The sequence below is a fragment of the Manacus candei genome, unplaced genomic scaffold, assembly GCF_025592945.1.
Source record: "Manacus candei isolate 608988 ecotype Guabito, Panama unplaced genomic scaffold, ASM2559294v1 h1tg000005l, whole genome shotgun sequence".
Classification (NCBI taxonomy): domain Eukaryota; kingdom Metazoa; phylum Chordata; class Aves; order Passeriformes; family Pipridae; genus Manacus; species Manacus candei.
In genome coordinates, this window is record NW_026138053.1 from 14,226,760 (window position 1) to 14,244,123 (window position 17,364).

Below are 17,364 nucleotides of genomic sequence, written 5' to 3' on the forward strand. Positions count from 1 at the left end.
AATGGGGGGTTGAGGGGGTGGGTGAACAAGTGGCTGTGTGGTGCTTAGTTGCCAGTTGGGCTTAAAACATGACAACTAATAAATAAGATATTTGTTAGGATAAGGAAAATAAAAAAGTCTTTTAGTACAAAGTTCAGTCCAAAGTTAAGTGAAGGTAATGGGAAAACTTAATTCTAGTGGATTCAACATCCACTTTCCACTACAACTCTAGGTAACCACATTCAGAGCTAGGAGGACAGCCTCATTCCTAAAATATGGATCCTGACAAATCCTGAGCTGAGAGTTAGTCAACTCGTAATCTACTCACTCATTGACCCTAAGGATTTTGACTACCAAATCAAAAGGATTTTAGCAGTTGTGTAGGGTTTTTCTTTTTTTTTTGTTTTAATTTGAGACATATCCATATAAAAGTTACTACCAAGAAGTTAAATGCATAAATACCTACTGCAGAATGTTCCCATTCCCATCAAACAGAAATTGCTTACAGAGCACCAATGGTCCCTGTGCTATCCACCTATTTATGATAGAGGGCACACAGTTTGATAAACTATAAAATTACCATGGGAAATTGAAAAAAAAACAAACTATAGTACAAGATTCATCAAAACTCAACAGAGTTCAGGGAGCTATACAAAATTCCACATAATTCTGATAAGTCAGTCTTTTCAGATCTGCACCTCTCCAAAAATAACAAATCTAACATCAAAAGAGCAGACCCATAATGCTGGGTGGTGATGACTTGTAACTTACGTGTTATCAAATCCAACTGCTTCCACATACATGCTGAAACTGGATATATGAAGCTTGAGGATGCCAGTAAAACAGATTTAGATCATCACACACTGAAGAAATATTAATTAAGATCTACTATCTATAAAAACTGTTTGCAATTCATCCAAGATAAGAGATGGCACTTGCAGTAAGTAGCTTCTTATAAAAAGCTGCTTACTCACGTCACATTCATAGCATTAGTACATCACCCAGTAATGAGCTACATCAACGTGCTGGAAGTTTTAAAACTTGGCAGTCCCGATAACTGGAGTGGTTTTCCCCTCTTGCACAGCTTCAGCTGAGGGTGAATCATAGCAGAGAATTAAGACTGAAAATACTTGAACTTCAAGGTCTTTCCCCCTCTGATCAAGACAACCATACTGACTAGTACTAAAAAAACCTCGTCTTGTGGCAAAGCTGACTTTATTAATAAATTCAGATCTCTACATTTTTTAAGTCAACATATATCACTGATTTAGTCTTAGCTTAATTCTCTTCCAAAAAATGAAAATTTAAAGAACAGTATTTTGACTTGGAAGTGGTGTAAGTCACAATTTAGTATTTTCACTTTTTTTTTCAGCACAAACAGGAGCTCCTTACCTTGAAGTTTCTCTTTATTTTCCTCAAATGTAAAAGCTGTCCTTGACAGCAAACAGCTATAAAAACCAAATGGGACCATAAAAGGTACTGACACATCACAATTGAAGAATGAGTCAATGAGTTGAGATGTTCTAGATTGATCATTATATTTTCTATTAATGCATGGGAAAATAAATCAAACATCTGCTGTTGAGATCCTAATTTCACATGCTACAATTAAGTGCAGCAAAATGTGACTGCTCAAGTGCTGTACTGTTTCCTGTGTTTTGATGGGACACAACAAGACATCTCTGAGCTTGGCCACATACTGTTTTCAATTCAGCTGGGCAACATAATGAATTTATCTCAATGCAGCAAAAAATCTGAATTTTTCAGAGGTAGCCGTGGACTTCAGCATATTTATTTGTGGAACAATCTGGTATTTCATTAGAATTGTAATTCCTACCTAAACCAGGAATTAACCTCATCTAATTACGCAAACTGATTTTGCTTAAAATGCTATGTTTTAAAAAATTAAAAAATATGACAGCTTCACTTCATACCATCCTATTGTTCATATCATCCCAGGCCCTCTGGCATTTCACAGAAGTCACACCATTTGGCCCCAAGGTTCACACCTTACTTCATTTGACCACCAGGTATTTCTATACCTACAGCCACTTTCTCTTCAGCAAATGCACCCCAGTTCCCTACTATCCAAACTTCTTAATATAGCAGTTCATCAGATTCAACTAATGCTAAATCTGCATACTGGAACACATGCATTCAAGTCTATTTTAAATGCTGCAAATCTCTTTAAATAGAACCTTATTTTTAAAGATCCCAACTGTAATTTGTTTCTACGTAAGAGGTTTTATTTTTTACCCTCCATACAGCAAACACTATTAATGTTTCTGTTTCTCTAGAGACTATATGGATTAGACTAAATGGAAAGTTGCCATGACAACATCACTGTTATTTTAGGTATCAGAAATTCATGCCAAGTTAAACAAAGGGCATGCATGGTCAATAATAAGTTTTCTAACTGTCCTGAGAGCAAATGATAAAACCCAATGTAATTTAAAAGGTTTTAGAAGAATTAAGCCTTATGCTTAAAACAGGAATGAAAATTAGTTACAGCACAATAGAGCATCTTTAGCACTCTACTGTGATGATAACTTCTGAGAAGTCAATCTGATCAGAGTCACTTTTTCAGTGTGCCCAGAAGACTGAGCCCCACACCTCATGTTCAGAAATGGACAGTCAAAAGGCTAAATCACTGAAGGAGAGAGAAGGGGGCATCTGTTCCCAGCTTTTAAGTGCCTCCATTGAAGTTGGAAAGCTAACAGGCCAGAAGATCCTTCACATCCTTCCTCATTGCAAGTGCTCCAGAAAACCTATACACAAATACACAGTGACTTACAGAGCTGACACAGTAGTAGTCAAAGAACAATTCACATATAAATCTTAATAAAAAGATTTAAATGCTTAAGTGTAGTTCACAGATCCTCAGGTAGTCAGATATCTCACATGACTACAATTCCCAAGTCACTTAGAGACTTCTGTAAGTGGAGCTGAAAATGTTTATGAAGGCTTTTCCTGTGCATATAGTGCATATAAATTTTTGCATACAGTCAAAGATATCCCTGCCCATGGCAGGAGGATTGGACTAGATGACATTTGAAGATTCCTTCCAACCCAAACCATCCTATGTGTACATGATTTTGTGTATCTTGCAATTAAAAAAATGCTAAAATACAATGAAAAATCCAAATTTTTCTGAAGTGCTTAAAAAGACTGGGCTCCTGAGCACAACTGCCTATGTTTTTACTAAGTCCATGGAAAAAGTTAGGTCTGATCAGTTAAATTCTGAAAACTTGAAAGTTTGCTAAAATTCTCCTCAGCAAGTCCAAAACCAGGGCATTTTTAACTTAGTGCCTAAACATAAAGACAGTCAGCTTCAGGCTCATAAAACAGCAAGTTGTTTAAGATTCTCCCTGAGACAATGGTAAATTCTAAAGGTGTTCGTTAGAAGTTCAGAAACACACTGTACCCAACCATGATATAAAACCAAACACTTCTAAACAAAAACCAAAAGCATTACTGACTAGCACACTGTTACTGAAAAAGAGCACCTACCTTGACTCTGATAACAGACTTACGATGATAAAAGCAGCAAAGTGCTGCAATCAGCATTTGAAAAACATTATAGTCCTTCGGCATTTTTGGTTCTGCTGCTTGTGGTTCCTCAAGACTGAAGATAAACAGTCACTACTAGCAGTTTCCTGAGGTTTAAGCAAGCTCTTTAGTATCACCACTGCCTACCAGAGCCGCTACACCCCCCTACTCACATATCATGCAGGACACTTTCCACAGCTGAAGCTGATACTATCAATTCAGTGACCGCTGGCACACTTGCTTCCAGCATGCCATAGAGAGAGTGCCAGAATCCTCATGTGATCTGCTTCACTCACCAGTGAAATCCTAGCTCCTCTATCTTGGTATCCTCTGGCTCAGAGATGCATTTAAGCCAACAGCACAAGGCAAACTTCTGGATGAGTTACAATACCTGGCTGTCTCCCTGTGCTGGTAAAGGCTTAATCAGTTGCTCCAGCTCAATCATGCAACATCTCTGCCTGCACCATCAATAATATACACATAAAAGAAAAAAAAGAAGAGGAAAAGCAGATGATTACTGTTTGATGACTGTAAGAATTATATCCTCTGAGCTTCGGTAACCAAGTAAAATGATAAATCTGTTTATTTTTAATTAGGAAGCTTCTGGCAAACAGTCCTTGGAAAAAATAGCAAGAAAACCAACCCTGTCAGCATAGTCAGTATTAGTGGTGCAGCCAAGGTACCTTTAGCATTGAAAGCTATCAGTGGACAGCTTTAGCTTGGTGATAGTCCCCTGGGACTGTGCAAAGTGTTCGAGAAAGAATTGAATTCATGAATAGGTCTGATTTGGCAAAGTAAAAGTAAGCACTGTAACAAAATAAAAAGCAGCAGTTTTATTTATGCCTTTGATTCTATTTCCTTGTACAGCATAGTCCATAGCTTGACTGGTCAGCAAACTGCTCATCAGCAAAGACTGTCCTACAAACCTCAAGGCCCTCTCAAGAACCAAGGCAAAAAGCTTGGGTAACTATAATAGCTGTAAGAGACAAGACATCTCCTTGATAGCAGCCCAGTTAATAGACTTGGTGAAAGGAAACAAGATGGACTGGACTGAGGGGTACAAGAAAACCTGTAGCACTTAGGAAGGAGAAACTGAAGAGATCAATCACTTATTACCTGGGTGGTATGAAAAAAATCCAGAAGTCACAGATATTTCAGATTTTAGACTGGGAATAAATTAATCCCAAAACACGGGTAAATTAATAGTCACTTGTCTTTTTCATCAGCAACAAATATATTAGATAATTAGGAGGGTATATACATTAAATGCTTATTGATGTCCTCAGGTATTACTTGCAAGGCAATACTTCTCACCTAATTATACTTCCTTCCTACACTGCCTGAACAATGTGAAGTGCCCTCAGTGCCTGGACCCAGAAATGGAACTTGGCACATAAACCAAGCAGCAGCACTGAGCAGAAAAAGGACATAAAATGTGCACTGTCTTTCAAGGGAAATGGGATATAGAGTGCTTATCCAAAAAGAAAAGGAAACCACAGGGTTAATAACAAGGAAAAGGAAGCGTGATGTATAAAGTTCTCTTTCCTGTCTGACTACCTAAGGTTTGCAGGTACCTAGCACCAAATTACTAAAACCAGAATGCTCACAAAGCTGGTCAGACTACTTGGGATGTGTAGGAGATGCTATGCCTGTGTTCTTTTGAGAAAAGGAAATAAAAGAACAGAATATTAAATGGTCTGTAAAATGATAAACCTGTCAAGAAAAAGGATAAAAGACTGGCCAGAAAAGGAGCTGAAAATACTGACTTTGTAGATGAAGTCCTGGTGTAGAGCTGGGGAGAGGAAATGCCTATCCAGTAGTTTATGACAAACTCAAACAACGAATGAGTAGATAATATGACTGTGAAACTACCCTCCTCTTCTCTTTGCTCTGTGCTGCAGCATATTTTAATTTACTTTGAGTTCTTTTTCCACTTTGAGGAAATCCACAGGACTGCTTTAGTAGGTAGTCAGAGAAGAGAAGATTAAAAGATACCCTATAGAACTCCAAACACAAAAGCCTCAACTGTGATTCTTGTTTCTGGTCTGAAGCTTTTTGATACTGTGGCAGGACATCTCATCAAGGACTGTATTTTTGAAGAATTCATCAAAAGTTCTCATAATAACACCCTAATCCAATTTTAAAAAGGGAGGGGAGAGAAGAGGGGGAATGATAAAAAGGGAAAGGAAACTGAAGACTGCATCAGTCAAGGCATTTTTTCTTTATAATGGTGACAAGACAGCATTAGTATCACTGCACAACACACTAAGGTTTCACTTGGAATATCACGAACAAAAACTATCAAAACAAGCAACTCAAACTACAGCAGGGGACAAGAAGGGCTATTAGGATGACTGATCTATTTTTGGCAGCAGAAACAACTTGATTTAGCAATGCAAAATAAGGTGGGACACTTCTGTTCTGAAAAGAATTAAAAGTTTCAAAAAGTAGTTCTTTATGGGGTTAAAAAAAAAAGGCAAAATCTCCCTCCTTCAATGGGAATAGCACAGCTCAATATGGAAAGCAAATTTGGCCTAATAGGTATTCAGTGTGGATGTGCCTATTTTTCATTTGAAAGGTTTGCTACTAAACAGTTTTGAAAAAAGTTTAGGTGTTACACTCCCAGCTCAACATGAACAGCAGAGTATAAATTACAAATGGTAATTGCCAGCTCCTTATTTCCTGTCTGTAATGAAGTAAAGAATCAAAAATTACGTATGTTGTGAGAATGCCAGAAATAATGAACCTTAAAAAATAATACTGTACAATTTCATATAACAGCTGTAGCTTTTTATCAACACTATAACTTATAGGAAAGAGGACACTTTAGATAGAGAATTTAATTTTTTAAAAACTAAACTAATGGGATTTTTCTTTTTATTAAAGGTTAACGTGACTTCTGCCCACATAGTTCAATGGATGGCAACCTTTACGTGACACTGGGATGCAGCAGTATGAAAATTAAGATTAGTGGAAGGAATCTCAAAGAGTATGTGAGAAAGCTCTGGGAAATAGTATGGTATTTCCTGCACTGATGGCTATCATGGAGCTGTTTTCAGCCAGCATGACTGAGGACAGCCTTCAGGCTGCTCCAAATTATGCTTCATACATAGGTAAGATTTACATTTTTAATTACTGACTCAGAGAAACAGAGGATGGTTTGGCCACATTTTCACTCTCCTGTCCTTCAATTTTTTGCTGGTACTTCAGGTTCTTAGACTCTGCACACGAGAAATAAACCAGCTGTTTCTTGTAGCTTAAAAACATCAAACACAATCCTTTTGCTAAGTCATCTATTATGATGTATTTCTAATGCTCTCCAGCACCAAAAGATCAACCATCAGCTTTGTTTCTTTGTTTTCAAAGATTCTTACCTAGAATCTTAACATGTCTGATAATCCCTTCATCTGTTTCTAAGAATGGTTGGCGAAAGTATTTTTGATAATTTTGATAACTAAGCTTATTAAGAAAAGGTTTCTAAGTTCATAGAATTCAAGGCCACATGAGTTCAAGGACACTTGAACATATATTCTGTGCCGAGTTCCTAATGGTCTATCAGGAAGAAAAATAAGTAGTCTCTGCTAACCCCATCTGTTATTACAAGGTCTCTAGAGTTATTTAGGGTGTTTTCATGGTCTGGTTTTAATTACAGTTACTCAGTGTTCCCTTGACAGACCTAAACTCTGTCCAGCTCCACTCACAGCACAGGAGTTCAAGGTCCTTACATGGGATGGTGTGAACCTGTTCAAGGGGAATCCTCTTGGGCTGCTTTAGTTGTACAGGTTAAACAAGATAAAATGTAGGAATAATTGCTTTTGCAGGTGTTGGTTTCTTTTTATCTCATCACCAAAAAAACCCCCAAAAACCCCTTATTTGGCTTTAAAGTTTTATGTGGCTAAAGTAAAACAACCAAACTCCGTATAAATATAAATGCTTGAAAATTCACAAGTAGTCTGAAGTTATCAAAACGGTCTGCAGAGCTACAAGAAGTTATTTTGAACCAAACACTAGTCATGCTCAGGGAAGTGCTTATAATTCATATACAGAATTATTTCATTTGTGATTTCATATTAGAGAAAGAAAAATAATTTCAGGCTAAATTGGATGAAGGAATTGGTGGCTTGCCACTTTGTACTACATCAACAAATCATTTAAGCATTCAAATCAGCCTAGCAGTATTCAGTGAAATACATGTAATGCTTTAGATTTCACTCCACTAAATGAAAGTAAACAGTCCAGGCAGGAAGCCAGCTGTAAATGAAAGAAGGCACGGTGTACTGTACAAGGGTCAACAACATCCATCTGATTTGATGCAGCACGCAGCCAATCCAGGGCACTCGGCTCACTGTTGCTGATCGAATGACGTCAGATGGAACACAGACGTGTCCCGTGGTCACACAGTGAACATGCACAGCCTAACTATGGGTTTGAGTCTCCATGCCTACAAAATGGCACCTGTAAGGTTGTAATAAAGTCCAATATGAATAAAATTTGAAAGAAAAAAAAAAAAAACAAAAGAAAATCAAAGCACTTAAATCTTCAGTTGAAACTTTCTTCGTTTAATACATGTTTTCTCTATAACTAGTTATTTTTAATTGAAGGAAAAGTCAGGAAACAGGGGACAACTGTTAAATAATTTGTCCACACAAACATCCTCACAATGCCCACTACCATTTAGTTTTTGTACTAAGTCCTTCAGATAAGGCCCATGACCTCTAAAAATACTCCATGGGGGATGCCTCCAAATACAGGTAGTGCCCAACTGTTTACAGCTGAACAGCTTTTAAAGTGTAGAATAAGTGGAAGAAAGGGGATGACAACACTGTCAGAGAGTGTAGCTTATTTCTATCTGTTCCTAACTCAAACATCTACAGGTTCACGAAGTCCCACCACCCAGCTCATGTCGAACCATTCCTGTGTCAATTCTTAACAGAACTGACTCTTTCATGTTCTCTTGTATAACCTCACTTCCTGCAAGCTGTTGTTGGTGCAGCTTCTAAACATAAATCAACAGACAGATCTGCAGTTGTAATTCCACTTGTTTGCATTGCACAGGTGTGGTATGGGAGAGGTCAGAGTAATTTCTTCCTCCTCTCTATCGTGGTTCCGTGAGGCAGGCTCAGAAATACACTGCAGTTGTACAGGAATAGTGAGAAAACAGAATTTGCATCTATTTAGTTTACACTGTTGCTTGAATAAATCTCTTTGAAAATCTGCCTCATATAAAAACCCAGATTGGCAGCTACAAGAAATAAACACCCAATCTGCTTATGAGCTTCCTATTAGGTTCTAATTTGCACTTTAAGACATCCAAATACTTTTGAGATTTGTATGCTCTAGTTATAAAAGATCAGATCTTTTCAAAGTCAACTGGCAGTATGTCTGGCTTTCCTACTAGCCAACTTACTATTATGAATCCACCAGCAGGTTTTACTGATCCTACCAAAAACTAGCATACATATTCTTGAGCTCCATCTACTGTTTGCCAACCCACGTACAAACAGGAAACAATTTTGTTATGTCCCACCTGTATTTAATTCAATTTATTCCTTAGATTGGGAAAATAAAAAGTTTTTGAAAAGGCATGAATTTCCTATTTTGTTCAGAATTAGTTCACAGTTTATGGTTAATACTTTCTTTCCTGCTGACTTAGCTGTCATTAGTCAAACTAGCTTTGGTGGTCAGCGTACAAGTGCTCTCTCTCACACAGAAAGTAAGCCATTAACACAAATGCTAACTTCAGACTTCTGTTTTTGAAAGCCTCTCCAGCCCTATCAAAGTAAAGTGCTTTTTGTGTGAGATTTACACCAACTTCAAATAGAATTCAAAGATGAAAAAATTCTGCTACTTTGCCAGGGTAAATGGTCAATTTTAAAATATCAGTTTATTTATCTAAAACTCTTGAATGCCCTAAAATACTTTCCTTCTATCCCAAGAATGTATATTTCAGATGTGTAGCACTCAAAAATAAAGCTTACAAGTCACTTAGGCTCTGTCTGAGCTCAGCTTTTCAAAAGTCCCTTTCTATGTTTTATTAACACAAGGATTTGAGGACATGGAGGCAAATTATCTCTGGGTATTCTAGACAGCCATCATAATATTATACTCCATTATTTGTGGAGATGTTCTTATTTTCTAGAAGTATCTGACATACAAAAACATCAGACCAACCTGTTCCTTTGACAGCACATATCAACAGATGTTATCACAGCTGAAATGTCCCAATGCTCCTTCTGCTGCACCCTCCATAGGCTAAAGTCTATCTAAACAGTGTGTCTCCAAAAAGAGGCAAGATGTACCGATCACACACAGTGTTCCAGTCTTACTCTAATTATTATCTATTAACACAGCTCTGAGGGATTAGGAGCTTTACGTCCCTAGGTTTTATCAGTAAGAGGACCCAAAATGCTTAATAATAATAATAATCATCATCATCATCTGCTTTCCACACACTATATACTCACTCCCCCTTGCGGTTCATATGCTTTAGACACTGAAAGATCAACTTTAGTACGGTGTTGCATGAACGAGTTAAATATAAATATATTAATTATATGGCCCAGTCCATCTTCTAGACTATGAAAGAATCCAACATCATCAGTAACATAGTTCCTGTGGAACAATCCTGAAAGCCCAAAATTAATAGAAAAATAAGTATTCCAAGAGACACAGCTCAGCAACAGTTACAAAAAGATGAACAGAAAAGATGGCAAACTGTAGCCAGATCTTTGATGTTATTAACTGTTAAATACCTCATGAAAACAAATAAAATTATGTGTGGCACTCACACATTTTCTATATATACAGACCAACTCACACATGTATATAGAAGAAAACTGAAAGGTGTAAGAATTCCAGCTTATGCCATCTTACAAACAAGACTTGATAGTAGTTACTGATCATCTAACAAAGGGACTGAAAAAGTCAACTAAGTAGCTACTGCCACTGGTATTACTACTGGTGCCAAGGAAATAAGTACAAATTATATAATTTTATAGTTTTCAACTCAAAACGTGGTGCAATCTCAGTGCATGCAGTGGCTTTTGATGACTCCAGATCATTTAAGAGTTAATGAGTGATAATAGAAGAAGCAGAATACAGACATTAACAGGGTCAAATCCACAACAGGACACGATGTAAGATTAACCATTAAACAGAGAGAATGCTTGCTGCTCTATGAATTATCTGCATTCTATATTTCCCAAAGCATACTCAGCACTACAGAAGATGTTCTATAAGATAAATATCCTAAACTCCATTTCAGCATCAGGAGAAGGGAATGCAAGAGCCACAGTTAAAAGACTTTACAATAAAGGTCAGAATAATTAGAAAGCCACTCTCCACTGGACTCAATTCATATAAGGATTATCATTCACAAAGAAAAAAAAAATCCCTCCTCCCAATATGTTAAAAAAACCCCAACAAACCCACAAACAAAAACCCAAACGAAGGAAAAAGAAAAAAAAAAATCCATCAAAAACCCCACTACAGATCTTAAAGCTAATAAGGTCATTCAGGAATTGGGGGCTGGGAAACAGCAAAAAGCTCCAAACAGTAATAAGCTAACTTGGATTCTCTCTACTAGGGAAACATGAACTAGGACAGTACACTGAGGGTACATTGTCTTGCAGAGCTGTAGAATCCCACTTCCTGCACAGTTCACTGCAAACATCAGCTTAGATTTTATCATCACTTTGCACCCAATAGATTACAGAACTGCTGACTCAACCATATTTTCAGAGATGAGCCTGTTGGTCAAACAAAATTCAACATTAGAAAATACTCAAACTTGAGCGTAAGATTTCATCACTAATTATGGATAACTGCATTATATCAAATAAAACAAGTTTTCCTTAACTCCAAATAAACAGGGCAAGATTCTCACCCTGATTTTAGGGGAATTAACTGCTTGAGAGCTTCTAAATTTTAATTACACATGTATCCCCTTAAGTCTTTTTGCATTTTATAATTGGTTGATGAATAAGGATATTTTAGGAATAATTATCATACATACTTAAAGATATCATTGCCCTTTCTAGGTAGAGAAAGGGCACAAGTTGTAAGAAACAAGCCCAGTATAACGCTGAAGAAAAAATTCTACTACCTGAAATTTTACTGTTACCAGAATAGGATTAAAAGTAAACGACAAGATGCTTTGTCCAACTTCTTGCAACAGCCAAAACTTATCCCACTAGAAAATTAAATAAAGGTAACCAAGAGAAGACAGATGGACAAAAAAAAAAAAGGCAACAAACCCCAACCCAAACAAAACCCAACCAACCAAAAAAGCCCACCTCTATGTGCAAAATATCACATTTTAGGAAAAACTTTTCCTCAGTAACAATGAAAAGACCATTAGACTACTTTGGTTTGGAAGGCAGAATAGATTATCTTGGGAGGCTATGGAATCTCTTTTGCTGGAGGTTTTGGACTAATCAGAACACCTGTTCTAACAATCTCAGTGACACACAACAAAAAAATTCTCAAGTTCCCTCAAGACCTACTTCTGTAACTTAATGACAGAGAGGAGAGGAAAAATTCCCCCCCATTACGGGCCCCTTGAGAAAAAAAGCAACAAACTTCCAAAAGTGTTTTAACTACGAAAGTTACAATGAAATTATTATGAGAAATGTGATTGTAACAGCCATTACTTGATTAAAAAAATATCGAGTTACAGTGTTTCATTTCCAGCAGAGGGCAGTGTATAACCAGCAACCACTCATCAAGAATCAAAGCGGAAGTTTTTGTCAGACAGAAAATGACACGTATTTAACATCAGATCGGCTCTAACAGAATCTTATATTTCTGAATTACACAGCTTGTATACAAGAAGCAACTGCTGTGGAATGATGTTGTGATATTTTAGCTTCAGTTCCTGCTAAGCTAGAAACATGAAATAAAAGTAAGTATCTCTGACTGAAACATTACTGACAGCGTTGATGATCTTTGAGTTGGACGACAAATCTGTAATGACAAAGAGATGTGTAAAGTCCAAGTCAGTCACATGGGCATACTCTTTCTCCTCACCAAAATACATTCCATCTGATAATTCCACCTTCTGTGACACTGTTGCTCTTGCCGCAGTTGCAAAAAGTGGGGGAAAAAAATCCCCGAACTACCATAAGGATTCAAAAAGAACCTCCTGATGGCGTGGTGCCTCAGCGTCAGGCATTCCTCCCAGCTCAGGTACTTTATGCAGGACACTGTCAGACAACACAGAAACCCCACAGACTTTCTGCTCACAAGTCACAACTCGCATCTCAACAGGCAAGACTCTGCAGGAGAGCGATATGAGGCATGAACAGGAATATACTGCAGTTGGCAACTTTTCCAGCGAGGCGGGGATTTCGCTAATATATTTCCACATCTAAAAAAGGCTGCTTGCAATGTAATTTCATTGTCATCAGGAAGAATTGTTTCCCAAACTGTGGCTACTTGTCATGCTGACACAGATTTTTTCCCAACCTTTCCCAAATACACATACACACATAAAAACTTTACTTTTGGTAATCCTCTTCCCATGGTATCCTCTTGGCATAGCCAAAAGAACAACGAGAGTCAAACACCCACACATATTGGCATCGACAATATTATGAATTTGTGCAATTAACTACACAAACTGTGCATCAATAAACCTCATCAACTGATCCAAGTTCCCTAAAGTTGAATTAAACCCACAAAACATTGTCCTATCTTGCAAAGCTACAGATAATGATCAACAACCTGGAATGTCATTAAAATTTTATTTTCACTTGCATTAACCAAAGCCATGATAAATGACGGTAACTTTTATGACAGTTTGCTTTCTAACAAAATCAAGGAGTTGTAAAAATAGGGAAAAAATGAACACCATGGGGCTGAGACAAACAACAATCTTTCAGCAGAACTTCACAAGAGAATGTTTTTCTGCAGCTGTAACTTCCTTAGGGCAGCAACGGTTTTTCCAAGTCCAAATCTAAATATAAACTTCCCTCATGACCATGCTGAGCAGACAATCAGTCATAAATTTTGTAATTTTCCACTAATGGATTAAAATACAACTCTAAAACCTCAGGTCATAGAAATACTCATCAACTCATCACTGATATGTATTTCTGTAATTATTAAGCACTATTTCCACGGGAAATGCTTGAAAGGTTTCCATGAAAGGAAGAGAGAAATCTAGTTGTTTTTTTTTTCTTTTTGCCCTGATATAGCTTCAATGATTACAGCACAGACTTCTATAAAAAGAACCTAAAGTATTTATAGTGAATAGGAATGGGACAGAAAGCTATCTTTAGTTCATATGAATTTGATCAAAATGACTCACAAAAAGTTCTCTGACACACTCAAATCTGCAAGCACTTGATTCTTTCTCCCCTGCTGCAGGAGTCTGTTCTGTGGATGTGCAGACTCAGGGTGTGGGAAGAACCTGCAGAGACTACCAATGGATCTATTATTTGGCTCATAAAACTTGTAAAAATCTCACAGAATGTACAACGTGCTATTGTGTCCCTAAATCTCTTTCATGACATGGGTAGCAGCCTGACTCAAAGCAGTCTGGCCTGTTTTCACTTCTACCATAAAAGGTTTTTTTGAAAGAGCCATTTAACTGTGACCATGGTTTCAGCAGCACTGTAAAGACAAAGGAAGGGTTGAAGCCATATGGACACTTCAGTACTCCGACTCCAGCAAATCAGTACTTTTTTCCTCCCGCTTAGAACTTGCTTTTGCATGATTAGCTCTCTTTATGTATCGAATGAACCAATACATCAATATTCAAGGTGTAGTAAACTACACTGTCATTTGTGACTGTAATTTAGATTACAGAATTAGAAACCATAGTGCATCTATAGAGAATTCTCAAAAAAAAAAAAAAGTGCAGTATAACTAGTGCTTTTCTGTCTTGTATCTTGAACAGAACAAGACAGCAGAAAAAACAGGGTTTTTTGCCTTTCCTCTGTTCAGAGTATTTCTGAATACAAGGATTTATTTGTATTACTTTGAGTCACCAGATTCCAGCAAGGAAAGGTTTGTTAAAAAGCAAATTGATACACTCAGCTTCAAAGTTTACCATGAGTTTCTCTGTTTGTAGTCATTACTGCCACAACAAACATGATGATATACTTTTCACTGTGAACCAGCACACTGAATCAAAACCAGAACCATGTTAACTCTTCCTCAAGCCTGAATGAATTCTCCACATTCTATTTACAGCAGAGTCCAGTTTTGAAGAGATTCTGATCACTCCCCAGCAGGAGCACATTCTAAACAAGTATTATCTTTTTTATGGGACTCCAGAAACTCCAGTAGCATGTTTGCATCACTGCAGAAACAGTGCTAATTTGCAACTATGAAGCTTCAGGGCCTGCTCTGTGCCCAGCTTTGTTTTGTAAAATTACTTTTTAAATCTAGCTAGTTTAAAACTAGCTGCTTGCCTTGAAGGAGAATAGGTATGACTGCGCAGCCTGATAAAGTGGATCAGTTATGAGAATGGCGTCTATTTGATCACATTTGATCTTTCAAAACAGTCACCTACAATTAGTGTGTCAGGGAGCAACAGCAGTGGGGCTGCTCCCTAAGGAATGGTGATCTGGGGGCACAGGGTGGCCAAAGTGCTCACCAAGAAGGTGCAGTCCCACAGCACAAGATGCAAGCAAGGTGAGCAGAGTGATGACAACAGGTCCTATCACATTCCAGTGAGCCTCAGGCAAGACAGGTAACAGGCCAGGTCTAAGGTCCGTCCAGGGCTTCCCACACAGCACTTGAGAAACAGGACTAGGGGTAGGCACACCTCCTAAACAACTCGGGCAGGGTTTGAAGGCTCCAGCCTGGTGGAGCCTTTGCTGGGTGGGTGTGGGTGGAGGTCCTAAGTGAGGTTGTCCAGGACACTTAGAAACGAGTGCCCTCAAGGCCTGACAGTACAGTTTGTTTGTCAGGATTGTAACTCCTGGGTAGACTCACCAGCAGCCAAATGTAATTTTGTACTGCACCAGCAGTACAACTTAAATTTGTGCCATGTATTACTTTCAGGATAATGCAATTTTTAACAAGGCAAATTAATCCAAAGTCTCTCTTCTCTTTACAGTTTGAATAGAATCAGTATCATGACTGTGTACAATTAGTTTCAGCATTAGTTCTTACGTATGACTGGTACATCATATGTGCTTCACACTCAAGTTTATGTTTCCAGTCAGTAAATTGACAGTTTTCTGTTCAGAGACAATCCTAACTATATTTTCCTGTGCATCAGAAATATAAATCTGTTGCTCAGAACTTCAGTATCCTAAATCAGCAAAATATGGTTCCCAAAAGTGCTCTTGTTTCTCCCTCTTCTCTTACTATCTCTTCTTCACTTAAAGGCATTTTTTTCACCACTTAAACAACATCTGTCAAAGCCTACCTGCTTGTTCAAACTACATATGCACAGACTATATATCAAAGAGACTTGTGCAAATGGCAACGGTGGTATAAACATTATGAGATGCTACAGAAATCTATTTTTTCAGCATGAGCAGGTTAGTGTTCTGCAGTTTATACCTGACTTAACACTGCCATTATAATTTATTCAAGGATCTGGAAAATTTATAAACATTAATATAATAGTTAACATAAGGTAAGTTACAGAAGACAATGAACACATACTTGCTGAAACTTGAGCCAACAAAGGGAGTCCAAGATCCTGTTAGTATGAATTCAGGCACATCTTTTACAGTTAGAGTTAACTGATAACAAATTATTGATGAGAGTCCTCCTTTAATTATGATCATTTTCTGTGTAAGAACACATTTCTGGAATCAGTTTTGTTAGTAACCCAGACTTTGAAAGACAAAAAAGTGTTTGGGGGAGTTATATTTATTAGAAAACAATTTCTGCATATTTTTCCAAGTTGTAGTTTGAGATTTCTTGTCTAGAATTCCTGTTATAATATCACTGAACTAGGGTCCAAACTCACAGTTCACTGAAGATACAGATATAGACAAGAAAAACTGAAAAAGGAAGAAGAGAAGAGGATAGCAACCCTTATGTTCTCCCTCATATGTCTCTTTTCCTCCGGCTTTCTTCCTCAACATCAAAGTTTTAATAACTAAGCTTAACACCACTGCTATTGACAAGAGTCCAAGACAAGCTTCTGCTAGAAAAGTTGAAAAGATCAGAAACCACATTTATAATATAGAACTTGCTGCAACAAGACAAGACACACATATTGATGAATTGGCACATGATACCTCTGCCTTCTACTTGGTCATATTATTAAAACCGTAACAACATACTCTGTACAGCATAGTGCAAGATACATAGTAAATTAAATAGAGCAATTAACATGTCCACCACATTGTTGCCTCTGGCATCCCCTCTTCTACAGCACTCTTGAGAAGGCTTTTGGCCTTCTCTGTCTCTGCTACTTTCCCATATCCCAACTTTAGGCTGGGATTGAGGCCAGGGACCTCACAACAGTGAGCTAACTGTTTAGAGCAGAAATCCAGCAGCTGTTCTGAGAGTCCTCCAGCAGTCACTTTTCCACGGACCTTTGTGTTCTGCTCTTCCCCTCCTCTTCTTTGAAACCCTACTTCCCACATCCATCCCAACCCTAAGCAGAAAGTACAGCAGATGACCCTGACACACTTTCAGATGAATTAATTCTCAGCACTTTCCTGTGACAAGCCCCTATCAACACATTCTCCTAGCTTTCTTCTTCAATCAATCTGAACCCTAAGATTGATTTCCCTCAACTCCATTTCCCTCAACTGTGAACATCCACAGAGGGAATTCCAGCTGCAAAACCCAGATTGGCTCTCCTCAGTCTCTTCCTCTCCTGAACTCTAACCTGTAGCAGAAATTCAGGTGTCTGAGAAA

The 17,364-nt window shown here is 37.8% G+C and overlaps 1 protein-coding gene across 6 annotated transcripts in view; it reads right to left on the reverse strand.

Annotated features, from left to right (window-relative positions):
* Nucleotides 1–17,364, reverse strand: part of BCAR3 (BCAR3 adaptor protein, NSP family member) — a 96,808-nt gene that overhangs the window by 17,626 nt on the left and 61,818 nt on the right. The window contains exon 1 of one of the 6 annotated variants that reach the window (XM_051799075.1): nucleotides 3,490–3,690. The exons of the other annotated variants lie outside the window; for them this stretch is intronic. Within the exon in view, the coding sequence (XP_051655035.1) occupies nucleotides 3,490–3,573 (84 nt within the window). The 5' untranslated portion in view covers nucleotides 3,574–3,690. Of the gene's footprint in view, nucleotides 1–3,489; nucleotides 3,691–17,364 lie in introns of those variants that run through there. 6 annotated transcript variants of the gene reach the window in all.